Genomic DNA, 17,306 nt, shown 5'->3' with positions numbered 1-17,306 from the left:
CTTGTTTATATATAATACACAGTGGTAGATAAAATTCAATTAATTTAATCTGTTTTGTATTGTATTTGTTTATTTCGGTACAAGACCAGCAAATTTAAAACAATAAGATTGTACACATTGACCAGACCAGGTACAAAATAGTTACAACAAGCATTAAAATGCTTGGGCTAAGCTCTTTCTGCGTGTCATGGCTGCCACACAAAATCTCGCCACCATATCCGTAATGAGTGGATCACGGTCGTCGAGTAAAACATGCACCTGGATATCTTCAAAAGGTCAGTCTTTTTAAAAGGCAAGGAGATATAAACAAAGTGCGAAGGTCTGTATAAAAGGAGCAATGTAATATGACATGCTCTACCCCTTCTATCGCTCCAGAACCACAAATACAGACCCGTTCTTTTAGCGGTACTTTCTTATATCTCCCCTCCAATACAGCAGAGGGGAGAACGTTAAATCTGGCCAGAGAGAACGCCTTCCTATACTTGGGGATGCTTAAGGAAGTTAAATAGGGCGCGGGTACAGGTGCTCTTACACTGGGCCCTTTATTGTTGAACGCCGACAATTGGCTCATATTGTGCTAGAGCTCACTGTCCCTAATACGTAAAGAAATAAGCTCTTTAGCTTTAAAGTATGCCAGTCGTAGTATATCTGGCCATGAGAAACCCATAGACAGCAATGAACATGTGGTTAAAGTTAACCTTCTCCCCTCTGGGACTTGCCCCATTAACTCTCACAGATCCATATCAATCGGGTTGGAAACGTGCGGTGAACTCTAAATTGCTATCTGTGGGTTTCTCATGGCCAGATACACTACGACTGGGATACTTTAAAAAAAAAAATCTGTTTCAGCAGCTGGATACCAGCATTGTCTTGTAATTAGTCCACACATTTTCCCAGACCAGAAAGGGTATAGTGGTGCTTTCTTTGGTATTAACGGTTGTAAATGTACACTTAACAGCTCTACACTTTCCATGTTAGCAATATGGCGTGTCTTCAACTGGAACGAAGAACCCAGGGTGGAAAGAGCTGAAATGTGAAGATGATGGACTTGGTACAAGCACTGTGATGCTTGGAAGAGGGAGAGAGGTGGAAGGAATAGGATGTGATTGATTTAAATTTTACAAGACTGCAGTCTGTAATGAGATTTTCTGGAAATTATGTATTTCAGCGACCAAATGTTTTATGTGTGTTTCTAAATTAGTGGTGGTTTTCCTTCTGAGAAGCAAAATTAATCCCATACCCTAAAAATATATGTTGTTTGGATTCACAGGTATAGGGTGAATCTATTATTTACCTCAAAATGACTGCACCATTTAAGAATTTTGCCAAAGTGCAAACTAACTTATTTATCATAATTTTAAAAATGCATAATTGCTTTCAGAGTGCATCTGTGCTGTGTTGGCTTGAAACTTGTTTAAGTGTTTTCCAAAGCAGATAAATTGGGTTTCTCATTTGTAAATAAAGTTTTGCCTGAAAAAAGTCCCTACTAATTGACATTGGTAGGGAACAATGAAAACACACTGGATCTCACTCTAACAAAGCTCTGGTCAGAGATTCCACATACCTTTTGATAGCAATTACATCTGCATAAAGGGGAAAGGAGAAATGGTTAAGTTAATATTTCTCCATATTTATGTATGTACATAGCTTAACAAAATCATTATGCTGACTTCTGTCACTATTCTTGGTTCTCTTTACTAGCCTGAGGAGATGACCAGATTGAGAAGCATGAACAGGCAGCTCCAGATAAATGTTGACTGTACACAGAAAGAAATTGATCTCCTTCAATCTAGAGGTATCTACTTTAAAATAATTATCTTTGTCAAAATATGTATTTGTTTGGAGCTATATATTTAAATATGAGAGATTTTATGTACGTTATTGACCTGTCCTATCATTGGTGCAAACTGATATAAATCCATTCTTATTTTCTCTTTGTCAGTTAGTTATGCTGCTGGTTACTTCAATTCCCCTAGTAAAAGGAACATAATTTACAAACTAGAATATTTGAAATATTGATTCTAGGAGTGTTCCAGGGAATTGCATTTTAGTGCTAATTTAAGTGACAAAACTGCCACCACTTTTGTGTCATAAAAGCACAGCTCCCCAAACAGTAAGATGATGATAACAGTAATTTAAAATAGATTTCTTACCCACCTTACACCAAAAGGTCTCAGGGTGGGTTTCAACAATGTAAGTATACAATATTAAAATCAGTTAAAATAACTTACAATCAGAAGAATAGTGTGTGTAAGTGTGTGTGTGTGTAAATGTGTGTGTGTAAGTGTAAATAAAGAAAATCAAAGGCCCAGGGTAAAGAGGTACATGTTTAGCATATGCCAAAAGCTATACAAAGAAGCTGGTAGATGAACCTCTGATGGGAGGGAATTCCACAAACTTCCATAACAGGAATGTACAAATGAAGGTCTGAAGAAGAGAGTGCACTGTAAACATCTCTCATATTGAAATCATGCATATAAATTAAGGTTACTCACTTTTGTTACTACTTGTTCTGAGGGGATCACCATTTCCCCCCCTCTTTTATATTAATAGGGAACTTTGACCCGAAAGCCATGAGTAACTTTTATGATAACATAGAGCCTGGTCCTATTGTGCCACCAAAGCCATTTACAAAAGGTGAGTCACCAGTTATATGTTCTAGGTTTAGCTTCTAATAGCTTGGTGCTGAGGACTTTTTATGGTACAAAAATTTAAATGCTCTCTATGTATGTGATTTATTAACCCAGTTATAGTATCAAGAAATATGTTTTGTATGTACAATCTGTGTATGAAAAATCCCACTTGGCCTGATGTATTATGATATTGCAGTAGTAATATTGGCAGTCAGAATGTGATAGATGTGTTGTGAAACAGTCATTTACAGTATATTATGTTTATGTATACAGTAGGGTATTATTTAGGTTTACCTTTTTTCTTTTTTTGAGATAAGCACCTTCTTGATTAAGATGCTTATGTGCTTACATCTTTGTGTACCATGCTTCTTCCAACTTGTACAAATTAATTTTTGATTTTCCTCTTAAGGCTATAAAACTTTAAATATAGCCCCCTGTGCATATGCAGAAGTGTTCTTGTCTTGCTTACCTACCCCATCCCAATGTCCTTACTTTCTAGTGTGATCTGCTTCCTGTATCTCCATTGGGCAAACTCCTCTTGTAGCAGGGACAATTAAAGGGCCTGAAAACACCAGAGCAAGAATTGGCAGCGTGACGGCCCAGATGGCAAGCTCTAATTAATGTGTGATCAGACCACAAATCTTTGGGTTGTATTCAGTGTAGCGCTAAGTAGATTGTTCTGTCAGTGCAAGGATTTTTCAGTGTGCAACAGAACAATATCTCCCTCTCCCCCCATGTGCCCCCAAAATCTGTTCTGAGTTCCCCCAAACCTATAGAGCAGATTTGTGGGATGTGTGGAGGGACGAGAGGGGATAACTCTAGTGCAAAAAGTTAGTTGAATACCACTCAATCTTGCTGTCTCTCTTCCCCACCCTTCCTGTTCATTATAGTTGGATAAAAGAAGATTAGACAGATTCATGGAGGACAGGGCTATCAATGGCTACTAGCCATGATGGCTGAGCTCTGCCACCCTAGTCAGAGACAGTATGCTTCTGAAAACCAGTTGCCGGAAGCCTCAGGAGGGGAGAGTGTCTTGCACTCGGGTCCTGCTTGCAGGCTTCCCCCAGGCACCTGGTTGGCCACTGTGAGAACAGGATGCTGGACTAGATGGGCCATCCAGCAGGCTCTTCTTATGTTCTTAAATCTTACAGAAATTACAGTTTACTCTTATCATTGTGGCAGTGTGACTCTACTGGACAAACGTTTCCTTTGCGAAAACTAGCACAGCTTGAAAATCTGTGAATGTAATTGCCATAAGTCAGCCCTCTGGTTATTTTCATATGGAGGGTGTACATTATACAAAGTAACATGCTGAGTGCTAAACAGAATATACTAAAGACTGTTTGTGGCTTTCTGCCTTGTATTACCTACAGTAATTTGATAGCGTTTTGACAATGTAGCATGCATGTTTAAATACTGGTGTTTTATAGTTTAACCTTCTATAGAAGTCATAGGACATACAGTGCCTTGCAAAAGTAATCAGAACCCTGACCAATGCTCTCATATTACTGAATTACAAATGGTACATTGTAATTTTGTTTTGTATGATAGTTTATTTTCAAACACTGAAATTCAAAAGCAATTATTGTAAGGTGACATTGGTTTCATGTTGGGAAATGTCTGTAAGAAACAAAAAAACTTAAACATGTTGCTTGCATAAGTATTCAACCCTTGTGCTGTGGAAGCTCCCAGTTTACACAGATGAAAGAAACTGCCCTGTCGAGGACACAGTTACCTTACCATTGGCCTCCACCTGTGAACCATTAAAGTTGCGGTCACATTGTCAAGATAAAACCCCCTCTGTTGAAGGATCATTGGTCAGGCTGCGGATCTGAAGGAAAATGAAGACCAAAGAGCATTCTACAAAAGGGAGAGATAATGTAATACAATAATACAAATGACTAGATTAGGAAAAGGGTACAAAATAATATCTAAGTGTTTGGATATCCCAGTGAGCACAGTTGGATCAATAATCAGGAAGTGGAAGCTGGATCACACAACCCAGGCACTGCCAAGAAAAGGCGTCCCTCAAAACTTGGCACTTGAACAAGAAGGAGACTTGTGAGAGAAGCCATAGAGAGGCCAACAATCACTTTGAAGGAGCTACAGAGTTCAGTGGCTGGGAGTGGAGTAATGGTGCACCAGTCGACTATATCAAGAGCTCTGTATAACACTGACCTGTATGGGAGGGTGGCAAGAAAGAAGCTGTTGTTCAAAAAATAGCATCTGAAAGCACGTCTGGAGTTTGCCAGAAAGCATGAGAGTGCCCCAGCTGCGATGTGGGAAAAGGTTTTGGGGTCAGATGAGACAAAGGTTTTTGGCCAAAACTCAAAGTGCTATGTGTGACGCAAACTTAACAGTGCCCATGTTTCAAGACACACCATCCCTACGGTGAAGTATGGTGGTGGCAGCATCATGCTGTGGAGATGCTTCTCATTAGCAGGGACTGGGCATATTATTAAAATCAAAGGAAGAATGGATGGAGCAAAATACAGGGAAATACTGCTGGAGACCCTGCTTCAGTCTACTAAAATACTGAAGCTTGGGAGGAAATGCACTTTTCAGCAGGACAATGATCCCAAGCACAAGGCCAAAGCAACATTAGAGTGTCTCAAGAACAAAAAAGTTGAATGTCCTACAGTGGCCCAGTCAAAGCCCTGATCTCAATCCCATTGAGAATCTGTGGTGCTCTTTGAAAATTGCGGTCCACAGGCCACGTATTTGGTCAGGGGTCTGATTACTTTTGTAAGGCACTGTGCATACATACTTTTTGAGCATTCATTTTGCTATTACTCTAACAGTGCTAGCTAAGTACTTGTGCTGAGAAAATTATAGTAAGCATTTTGTGAGGAAAAGAAAGGTGCCTTTAAAGTCTCTCTTGATATCCAGATGCAAAATTTGAATATCCAAAAAAGCATAGGGCAGCTGAAACAACAAATTATCATTGACTTGAGTTTGTGTTTTACCTACTGTGCAAATTTCAATCTGTTAGATTCACAAAGGTGTAAACAGTTTCATCCCACAGATGCTTGAGACTTAAAGATTGAATTTACTTGTGAAGTCTCTATGAAAGTAACAGAGCAGAGCATAGGAAGCTGCCTTATACCGACTCAGACCATTGTCTTATACCGACTCAGACCATTGTCCTATAGCTCAGTATTGTCTATACCGATTGGCAGTGGCTCTCCATGATTTCAGACAGGATTCTCTCCTAGCTGTACCTGGAGGTGCCAGGGATTGAACCTGGGACTTTCTGCATGCAAGGCAGATGCTCTACCACTGACCTATGGCCCTTTCCCTAAGGTGAAAGAGCATTTATAGATGATGTTATAACTGTTGATATACTAAGCTATGGCACTAGTGATGCTCTGTCTGCCTGATATTTAGGGGACCATCTTTGTATTTACAAAGATGTCATGAGGATGAGCTAAGATACCATGACAATTCTGTTGGAAGTGTCAGGTATTCATTCAGAAGCTGTCCAAGCCCTGCTTGTCCTTTCATAGAAGTTGTTGTTGTTGTTATGTGCCTCCAAGTTGACTACGACTTATGGCGACCCTATGAATCAGCAACCTCCAAGAGCATCTGTCATGAACCACCCTGTTCAGATCTTGTAAGTTCAGGACTGTGGCTTCCTTTATGCAATCAATCCATCTCTTGTTTGGCCTTCCTCTTTTTCTACTCCATTCTTTTTTTCCCAGCATTATTATCTTTTCTAATGAATCATGTCTTCCCATTATGTGTCCAAAGTATGATAACCTCAGTTTCATCATTTTGGCTTCTAGTGACAGTTCTGGTTTAATTTGTTCTAACATCCATTTATTTGTCTTTTTCGCAGTCCATGCTATCCGCAAAGCTCTCCTCCAACACCACATTTCAAATGAGTTGATTTTTCTCTTATTCGCCTTTCTCACTGTCCAACTTTCACATCCATACATAGAGATTGGAAATACCATGGTCTGAATGATCCTGACTTTAGTGTTCAGTGATACATCTTTGCATTTGAGGACCTTTTCTAGTTCTCTCACAGCTGCCCTCCCCAGTCCTAGCCTTCTTCTGATTTCTTGACTATTATCTCCATTTTTGTTAATCCTTGATAGGTTCAATGTCCTCATTGTTAACTGTAAAGTTACATAAATCTTCTGTTGTCATCACTTTAGTCTTTTTGACGTTCAGCTGCAGTCCTGCTTTTGTGCTTTCCTCTTTAACTTTCATCAGCATTCATTTCAAATCATTACTGGTTTCTGCTAGCAGTATGATATCGTCTGCGTATCTTAAATTATTGATATTTCTTCCTCCAATTTTCACACCTCCTTCATCTTGGTCCAATCCCACTTTCCGTATGAAATGTTCTGCATATAGCTTAAATAAATAGGGTGATAAAATACACCCCTGTCTCACACCCTTTCCGATGGGGAACGAATCGGTTTCTCCATATTCTGTCCTTACAGTAGCCTCTTGTGCAGAGTATAGGTTGCGCATCAGGACATTCAGATGCTGTGGCACCCCCATTTCTTTTAAAGCATTCCATAGTTTTTCATGATCTACACAGTCAAAGGCTTTGCTGTAATCCATAAAGCACAGGGTGATTTTCTTCTGAAATTCCTTGCTCCGTTCCATTATCCAACATATGTTTGCAATATGATCTCTGGTGCCTCTTCCTTTTCTAAATCCAGCTTGGATGTCTGGCATTTCTTGCTCCATATATGGTAAGAGCCTTTGCTGTAGAATCTTGAGCATTACTTTACTTGCATGGAATATCAAGGCAATAGTTCTATAATTACTGCATTTCCTGGGATCCCCTTTCTTTGGAATTGGAATGTATATGGAATGCTTCCAGTCTGTGGGCCATTGTTTAGTTTTCCATATTTCTTGATAGATTTTTTTTTGGGCAGTTTCAGTCTCAGTAACTTGTAGCAACTCTATTGGTATGCCATCTATTCCCGGTGATTTGTTTCTTCCAAGTATTGTAAGAGCAGCTTTTACCTCCCATTCTAAAATTCCTGGTTCTTCATCATACAGTTCCTCCGTGAATGAATCTGTCATCCTGGCTTCTCTTTTATAGAGTTCTTCAGTGTATTGCTTCCATCTTCCTTTTATTTCATCTTGGTCAGTCAGTGTGTCCCCCTGTTGATTATTCAACATCCCTACTCTTGGTTTAAATTTCCCTTTCATTTCTCTAATCTTTTGGAACAGGGCTCTTGTTCTTCCCTTTTTGTTGTCCTATTTCTATACGGTAACTATTGTAATAGGTCTCTTTGTTCCTACGTACTAGTCGCTATATTGTTGCATTTAGGGTTCTGACTGTGTTTCTATCTCCTTTTGCTTTCCTTCTTTCTTTAACCATTTTAAGAATTTCTTCAGTCATCCATTGAGGTTTTCTTTCTTTTTAACTAAAGGTATTGTCTTTTTGCATTCTTCCCTGATAACGTCTCTGACTTCATTCCATAGTTGTTCTGGTTTTCTGTCAGCTAAGTTTAAAGCCTCAAACCTGTTCCTTATTTGATCTTTATATGCTTTTGGGATGTTATTTAAATTGTATTTTGGCATTATGATTGCTTTGTTGGTCTTCTTTAGCTTTACTCTGATTTTCGATACGACCAGTTCATGATCTGTACCACAGTCTGCTCCTGGTCTTGTTTTTGCAGAAAGTATGGAACTTCTCCATCTTCTGCTACCAATTATATAATCAATTTGATTCCTATATTGACCTTTTGGTGATGTCCATGCGTACAGTTGTCTTTTCGGTTGCTCAAAAAATGTGTTCACAAGAAACAAATTATTGGCTTCACAGAATTCAATAAGTCTTTTTCCTGCTTCATTTCTGTCTCCTAGGCCCCAATTCCCCACAATTCCTAATTCTTCTCTGTTCCCTACTTTTGCATTCCAATTCCCCATGATTATCAGCACATCCTGTTTTGGTGTGTGATCAATTTTTTCCTGTACTTCTGCGTAAAATCTCTCCAATTCCTCTTCTTCTGCATTTGCCGTCGGAGCATAGACTTGGATGATGGTTATGGTGATAGGTTTCCCATTTAATGTCATAGATATAACTCACTCAGACCTTGCTTTGTAGCTCCTAATTGCTCTTGCTACATCACTTCTCACTATTAAAGCAACCCTATTTCTTCTTAATTTCTCATTTCCTACATAAAATATTTTGTAGTTGCCTGACTGAAAATGTCCCATTCCCGTCTATTTTAGTTCGCTCACACCAAGTATTGTAATGTTGATGCGTTCCATTTCTTGCTTGACAATTTCTATCTTTTCCTGGTTCATGCTTCTCACATTGCTTGTTCTTATTGTGTGCATCGTACAACTCCAGACTCTCCTTTCGCATCTGTGCGCATCAGCCTCTGGGCTTCCTTTTGGCTTTGACCCAGCTGTGTCATTAGTCACAGCGCTACTCGTACTTGTTCTTTGTTCTTCCCCAGTAGCTCAGTGGGTGCCTTCTGACCTGGGGGTCTCATCTTCCAGCACTATCTCGTGTTGCATTTTGGATACTCTGTTCATAGGGTTTTCATGGTAAGAGATATTCAGAGGTGGTTTACCATTGCCTTCCTCTGAGTTTGGATGCATCTTAGTCTGGTGTCTCAGCTTTGACCATTCCGCCTTGGGTGCCCTTGCTAGGAGTCTAGCCTCTTGGTCTAGACTCCTGACGGCATTGCTCTTAGCTTCTTCAACACTCTCAAACCCCCTCACCATGTTAAGGTGTGCATCCTAGAGGGGGTTTCACAGAAGAGCAAGAAGTAAATGCTACTATTTAATGTTAGCCTACACCTTAGTAGTGATGTCGGTCAGACTAGACTCCCATATCAATTTGGTAGATCAGATTTTATCTGCTGTAGCTCTACGATGTTGGAATATAGACTATGACTGAGAACATTTCACAACTGAAATATTTTGTGTATGTTGGCCTCCCCTGGGAACAAAGATAAAATGTAGATAACAGTGTGATTGCAAAAATGTTGACATTTCAGCAATCTACCATATTATCATGCATTGTTTTTGTGTATTTTAAAACTATAGAGTTTAAAAGAAAATCGTTCTCTGTAGACCATCAGAGCAGTTCCAAACAAGCTCCACGAACTCAGCCAAGAGATGAAGACTTTGAAGGAGCTCCATGGAATTGTAAGAGCTGTACTTTTTTGAACCACCCAGCACTGAATCGCTGTGAGCAATGTGAAATGCCGCGGTATGCCTGAATCCATAAAGATCTGCTTTGGATTAAAAACAGGCTCTTGAGGACACAGCCATAGGAGATGAAAACATAGGACACCTTTCAGTAATCCACCAGGCGTCTGTCAGCCAATTATTTTCAAATTCTAAGGGAGAGATCCCCCTTCCACTTCATGCTGCACTAAATAGTAGTTTGGGGGAAAATCCCATTGTGGTGAGCTAGACTGAAAGGATACCCTAAATCCAAAATGGATTCCTTCTGTCAAGAATGTAAACAAAAAAGCAGATGATTGCTGCTGTTCTAGCCCCCTATAATTACATTTGCTGGGTAGTAGCCCTTATATATATTTTTATAAGCATAGAACTATTACATTGTGGTGTGAAGTGTTACAGGTATCCAGACAAACTGTGAAGAACCAGATCTGATAATCTGGCCACAGCCACTGGAAAACAAAGACTCCTTGTGTTTCCAGATTGTAAACTACTGAAAAAGAAGGCTTTTTTGGGGGGGAGGGGGAAACAGGAGATCAAAGAGCAAAAGAAAAAGATATTTGTAAATGCTGCTTTTTCAGGGTAATTTAAGTCTACACAAATGCTGTTCTGAAATTATGAATCATGGTGAGGAGGGACAAGTACTGTATGAGCCTTATTTATAGAGTACAATCAGAGGTGATTTTACAATCCCTTTTGCTTGTACAGTGCTCACCAAGTCATGTTAACACTGGTAATTAAATAATTATATCATATTACAGAGGAAAAATAGTGCTGCATGCTTTTATTAGGCCATTGTGTTTTAAAGCTAAAATTACGCTTTTATAAATGATGTTCCCTTAAACTGTGCTTGATGACATTAGAACGGACATATGCCAAATGCAGAACTATTTCAAATTCTCTTTGGAAGACTTGAGCTCAGCCACCTTTATGTATGAGAAGTGTTTGCACCCTGTTCCTTAGGCCTTTTCAGCTTCAAATTATGTGAAGAATTCATGATGTTTACAGCACAGAAGGTACTTTGTGCCCCCATTCTGATTTAGCTGCAAACCAGTAATTAATATTAGCTCTTCAATAAAGGTTTATTTGCACATTGTCAATAAACCAGCCTGTATTAATTTGTAAGAGCGATGGATCTTAAAAAGCGTTTTTTAAAAATTTGGTCAGTTAAAGTAAACAAAAAATGGAACTGTACTGGTACTTTTATGCATCTGATTATCATAAAGAGGATGTTTGATTTTTGTGAGTGCTAGGTTGCTGAAATAAAGCACTCTTCTGTGAAGGTTTCTTGGTTTTGAACTTGAGTCATTCTAAAATAAAGTTGTGCAAGAACAGTCAGACTTTTTTCTTCACTGATAAAACACTGGGACAATGTTTTTAATTTCTTACACTGTCAAATTATGTTGTTCTGAATCCTTCCAGCTTTTGCGAGCAAGAGAGTTTTGCATCTTGCCCATGTAAATGTTTGTCTCTCATCTATTGGTATGTAGAGATGTTAATGGTAAAATGTAGAGATTGTCAATTCAAATTGGAATTTATCTGTCGTGTAAAATCTTACTGAAACTATATCAAGCAGCAAGGACCACAATGAAATTAAAGGAATGAGTGTTGAGATTTAAAAAAATATCCTGATTTTTACAAGCTACAAATATTTGGGCTTCTACTGGGAGGAAGGGTGGGATAAAAATCTAATTAATTAATTAATAAAATTTCATCCAGACATTGAATATGTAAGAATTTTGCTGTGCTAATAAGAAATAGCTTGTGGAATTCTTTTTTATAAAACAGAAAAACAAAGATATGAAATAATTTAGGTGAAATATTTGGTTTTTCAGTTACTCATTAAGTTACATCATTATGTCTTAAGCTGTTCAGTAACATTTGCCATGATTTTATATTGATCCTTTTGACTTTTTTGAACATAAATTCCTGTTTGGTAATTCTTTGTGCTGCCATTGGCAATGAAATTACAGTAATCGAGTTAAGAGTAGAAGTAGCACATTTGAAAGGTATGTTCTACTTTTTCATGCCCATGTGACCTTTATAGCTTTTGGGTGGGGAGAGCTAACTGACAAGTGTTGCATGCAGCCTTTCACTTCTGGGTGCAATCCACCATAAGTGTATGCGTTCTGGAGACAGGCAGCATAATTAGAAGTCTCACAGGACGTTTGATGTATGTACACAGCTCTATCCTCACAAGCTTCCCCTTTCACTGTGTAAGTAGGGAATGCTGTGCTGCACATACGGGTTTCCTGAATTGTGTGTACAGTATTTTCTTAATCATGGGAGATAACAGGGAAGCCAGACATATACACTGCAGTACTGCATGGTGGATCTGTGCTGTTGTTATGGAGTCCTGTTTCATTTTACTTAGTTTTACTTACGGAGTTTTACTTATGGAGTAGAAAGTAAGAACAAAGCTTGTTGTGGGGGACGTGGTAACTAGTGGCCCTGTTGATTAAAGATGAAAATAGTAAAGAAATTATTTTTCCTCTTGAAGACTTAATGTGAGTATTGGATATCAATTTTGGAATCCACTTATGAGTAGGTGGCACCAACCAAAGTGGCTTTAGATTATGCCAGAATAAATGTTAATTGCTTAAAACCATTGGTTAATGTGCTGATGACCACTTGTCATACTAAATGCAGTTCAATGTATACAGCTTTAGAATCTGCACATCTGTGGGTGATGTGATTTTGAGGCCATCGTGAATTTTTAAAACACACTACTTTTAATAGTAGTTTATCCCTTCCTTGCCCATGGTACTTGGGTCGATACAGAGGGTAATCTCTTGGGATGTTAGATACTCGAGACTGTGTTGAGGTTCTCCAAAATACTTCTGTGTATGAATGCCTATTTTATATTAAACTGCTCTTACAAGGATTTGCTTTCACATATAAAATACAAAAGCTTCTCCAAGTTTTACTCAATAAAATAGCTTGTGGAAAAGTTGGAATATAGCAAACCAAAATTAAATCCTATTTTTGGATATATGATATTGCTATCAAGCTAGCTTGTTTGTGTAGGAAGTAAGGGGCTAAGAAAGTGAAGAGAAAATGTTTTGTGGAATATATCAAGTTAAGAAGGGTGTTTGTGTGTCTGTGGTATGTATGTTTTTCCTGTTTTTATGGCAGATGTGCGAAGCAAGTGTATTTTTTAAAGAGCTGGTCTCAGGTATGCTATTAAGTCATGTTTTGTCACATTGTGTTGTTTACGTACCCTTCCTTCATTACTCCCACTCCTTTGATTGCAAATCTCTTTAAAATTACTTGGATTGACAGACATATTGAAGACAAATATTTTAAAAAGTTTAAAGATGATTAACTTTGCTGGCTAATGGGATTGTGAGCTTGGCTTGATAAGCTTTTTAACACAAGAAAAAACTGTAGCAGTCTGAAATAGGAAATCACTTTAAAGTATAGTATGAAGTAGCCTGCTGGGCTTTCAGTTGCTGTTACTACTCAGATGCTGTGAGTCTCCAGAGAGATTATGTGCACAATGCTGCATCTGTGTGCTATCTGTTTATCCAAATGTTCAAACTTGCCATGCGTTTGGGCTAGAGGCATCTTGTTTCTGTATCAATGAGAGGGCTTTTTATTTTGAAATCATCAGAGGTCAGAGTTAGTGCAATACTCTTAATTTCAAAAGACCTTTGAACAATACTTTTTACATTGTTATTTGTGACCAAGCCAATGTATCTAATCTATACTTTCTGCTCTGTTGAAAACCTGTTAATTTTTTTCACTATAAAACAAAACCATGATCTTTCTAAATCCTGTACATAGGGTGTATCTTACATTCTAAATTTATGTATGCTGTGAATGGAAACAATTATTGCAAGATAAAAAGTGTAAAGGCCTTAAGTGGCTGTGCATGCATGGTACCTCCAAATGATATATATTGGGAGCTGCAGTTTCCTTTAAAAAATCAATAAACTAAGAAAATTTAACATCCTGCATTTGTTTTCGTATGTAGTAAGAAACCTTTAAAAAAATAACTTGTTTTGCCATCCAGTTATTCATTTTAATCTGGAGTTTTTCTCCCTAATCAATTAATATACATTTTAACAAAAAAATAAGTACAGGTCTTTTTTTGGTGACTTAATTAACCATGTATCTTCATCTTGAAGGGGAAAAATGTTTTGTCCTCATTGGTCTGCAGTGAATCTTTGGAACTCCGTAAGAGTCAAAATTCAGTATCTGGATATCATCTTGCACAAATGGTGGCTTAGTGTTTTTGAAGATTAGAAGTTTCTTAATTATAAGTGCTACAGAAAACTCTTGAGTTTGTCCAATACAGATATTTCACATTTGAGCATGTTTTTAGATAACAAAAAGGCATCTATACCTTTCCTGGGTTGTTGCAGCAAGAATCAATTTGGGTAGCTAGACAAGAAGTGGCACCTTAACCATTAAAACCTTTTACTTTGTAATTGTCAGGCTTCCACATTTCAGTCATGAAGTACAACTAAACACACCACCAGTTGTTTCTCTGGATTGCTGAGATGATGCTGGCTATCTCTTCAGTGTGGATGAGATCAAGAGTGACCTGAAGGATCTTGTACTCTTTTCTACCAATTTATTCCCTCAGGTGTGAATTCCCTATGCCTTTGTGGTTTCCTCTTAAACAGGGAACCCACTGTAAAATAATACCTAATTCAAAATTTACTGTTAACACGTGTAGGTTAGTTTTGGAAAGGACACAGAGGTAACATATTTTAATTTAACATGATTACATATAAGGGTGGAGCTGAGCAAGTGAAAAAAAGTTTTTTTTGTCTCCCTAAGATAATATAAGCTCAGTGCCATGCCTAAGGTGCAAGCTGAAGGGCAAAATCCTTCTATTCGGAATACTGTACCTGGAATACTGTTGCTATTTTCTGATGTCACTTCACTGTTTCCCCCATAGATCCAGCTGGTCTAAGTAGTAGTTCAGGCGATGTGATGAATTAGGAGGTTTTCATAAAAGGCCTTGGTATATAAAACATGTGCAATTATGTCTTCTAGAACTGTAAAGCAGCTTTTGTTGTTGGTTGATGAGTCGTTTTACAGCATCGAATTTTAAACACAGTAAACAACAGGTGGGGTTGCTGTGGTCTATAAGAGTTCCATCTCACTCACCAAGCACCATGTCCATGCAATCACTGGTCTGGAGTGTTTGCACCTTGTGCTGGGCCAGAGGGACAGACTGGGAATCCTTTTGGTGTACCGCCCACCTTGCTGCCCAATGGCTTCCCTAACTGAGCTGATGGAAGTGGTCTCGGAGGTACTATTGAGATCCCCCAGACTATTAGTACTGGGAGATCTCAACATTCATGCTGAGGCTACTTTGTCTGGGGCAGCTCAGGACTTCATGGCCGCCATGACAACCATGGGGCTGTCTCAATATGTTAGTGGCCCAACACATACATCGGGGCATACTCTTGACCTGGTCTTTGCTACCGGACATGGGGATAGTGATCTGGATGTGGGGAGTTTTACATCTCTCCCGTTGTCATGGACAGATCATTGCTTGCTGAAGTTTAGACTTTCAGTAGCCTTTTCCCTCTGCAAGGGTGGGGGACCTATTAAATTGGTCCGCCCCCGGAGACTAATGAATTCTGAAGGTTTTCAAAAGGCTCTGGGGGTTTTTCCGGCTGATAAGACTGGCGCTCCTGTCGAAGCCCTGGCCGATCTGTGGAATACAGAGATGACCCGGGCTGTTGACACGATCGCTCCTGCGCGCCCTCTCCTATGTAGAGCTCATACAGCTCCTTGGTATACTCCGGAGCTGAGAGCGATGAAACAAGACAGGAGGCGGCTTGAGCGGAGATGGAGACGAACTCCCAACGAATGCAATTATGAGCTGGTTCGTGCTTCTACTAAGCTCCATGTAGGAGCGGTGAGGGCGGCAAAAAAACAACATTTCGCCGCCTCTATTCAGTCATCTCTCTCACGCCCACGGGAGCTTTTTAAAGTGGTTCGTGGCCTACTCCATCCAGGCCTACAAGATACGGCAGATACATCGGTAGCTCGATGTAATAAATTTGCTGAACACTTCCAGCATAAGATCTCATGCATTCACCGGGACTTAGACTCCTATTTAATAGCAGTTAATCCTACTGAGGTGTCCGGAGCACAGTCTTGTCATGTTTTGTTGGATGAGTTTCAGTTGGTTCAGTTCGAGGACGTGGACAAGGTGCTTGGACACGTTCGTGCGACCACTTCGGTACTGGATCCTTGCCCCTCTTGGCTAATTAAAACTAGCAAGGAAGGAACAGTTGGCTGGGCCAGTGAAGTGATTAATGCCTGTTTACGAGAGGGAGTGGTCCCTGGCTGTCTGAAAGAGGCAGCAGTGAGACCACTCCTGAAAAAACCTTCCTTGAACCCAGAGGATTTCAGCAGCTACAGACCAGTAGCCAATGTTCCATTCCTGGGCAAGATCCTGGAACGTGTGGTTGCTGACCAGCTCCAGGCGCTATTGGATGAAACCGATTATCTAGATCCATTTCAATCGGGGTTCAGGCCTGGTTTTGGCACTGAGACTGCCTTGGTCGCCCTGTTTGATGACCTATGTCGGGAGAGAGACAGAGGGAGTGTAACTCTGTTGATTCTCCTTGACCTCTCAGTGGCTTTTGATACCATCGACCATGGTATCCTTCTGGAGAGGCTTGCGGAGTTGGGAGTTGGAGGCACTGCTTGGCAGTGGTTCCGCTCCTACTTAGCGGGTTGTCTCCAGAAGATAGTGCTTGGGGAACATTGCTCGACACCGTGGGTTCTCCAATGTGGGGTCCCGCAGGGTTCGGTTCTGTCTCCCATGCTTTTTAACATTTATATGAAGCCGCTGGGGGCGGTCATCAGGAGTTTTGGAGTGTGTTGTCATCAGTATGCTGATGACACGCAGCTCTACTTCTCCTTTACATCTTCTTCAGGTGAGGCAGTCGACGTGCTGAACCATTGCCTGGCTGCGACAATGGACTGGATGAGAACTAACAAACTGAGACTCAATCCTGACAAGACTGAGATGCTGTTGGTGGATGGTTTCTCTGATCAGATGGTGGATATATACCCTGTCCTGGATGGGGTTACACTCCCCCTAAAGGAACAGGTGCGTAGTCTGGGAGTCATCTTAGACTCTTCCCTCACACTTGAGGCTCATGTAGCCTCGGTGGCCCGGAATGCGTTCCACCAACTTCGGTTGGTAGCCCAGCTACGTCCCTATCTGAGTAAGGAGGACCTCACATCAGTGGTACATGCTATGGTAACCTTGCGTCTGGACTACTGCAATGCGCTTTACGTAGGGCTACCTTTGAAGACGATTCGGAAGCTACAGCTAGTGCAAAATGCGGCGGCCAGACTGCTAACAAGAACTAAGCGGTCTGAGCATATAACACCTGTGCTAGCCCGTTTGCACTGGCTTCCAATATGCTTCCGGGCCAGATTCAAAGTGTTGGTACTTACCTATAAAGCCTTATACGGCGCGGGACCACGATAACTGTCGGAACGCCTCTCCCGATATGAACC

At 40.0% G+C, this 17,306-nt stretch overlaps 1 protein-coding gene across 5 annotated transcripts in view; it reads left to right on the top strand.

Moving 5' to 3' along the window:
• Positions 1 to 13,753, top strand: part of TAB3 (TGF-beta activated kinase 1 (MAP3K7) binding protein 3) — a 36,580-nt gene extending 22,827 nt beyond the window's left edge. For all 5 annotated transcript variants that reach the window (XM_061627376.1, XM_061627375.1, XM_061627373.1 and 2 more), the window contains exons 5-7: positions 1,702 to 1,795; positions 2,554 to 2,637; positions 9,663 to 13,753. In XM_061627376.1, the coding sequence (XP_061483360.1) occupies positions 1,702 to 1,795; positions 2,554 to 2,637; positions 9,663 to 9,838 (354 nt within the window). In that variant the 3' untranslated portion in view covers positions 9,839 to 13,753. The remainder of the gene's footprint in view (positions 1 to 1,701; positions 1,796 to 2,553; positions 2,638 to 9,662) is intronic.
• Positions 13,754 to 17,306: the final 3,553 nt, after the last annotated feature.

This window comes from Rhineura floridana, chromosome 5, assembly GCF_030035675.1.
Source record: "Rhineura floridana isolate rRhiFlo1 chromosome 5, rRhiFlo1.hap2, whole genome shotgun sequence".
NCBI lineage: Eukaryota > Metazoa > Chordata > Lepidosauria > Squamata > Rhineuridae > Rhineura > Rhineura floridana.
Note: the sequence above shows the minus strand (reverse complement) of the source record. Positions and strands in the feature narration are given on the sequence as shown.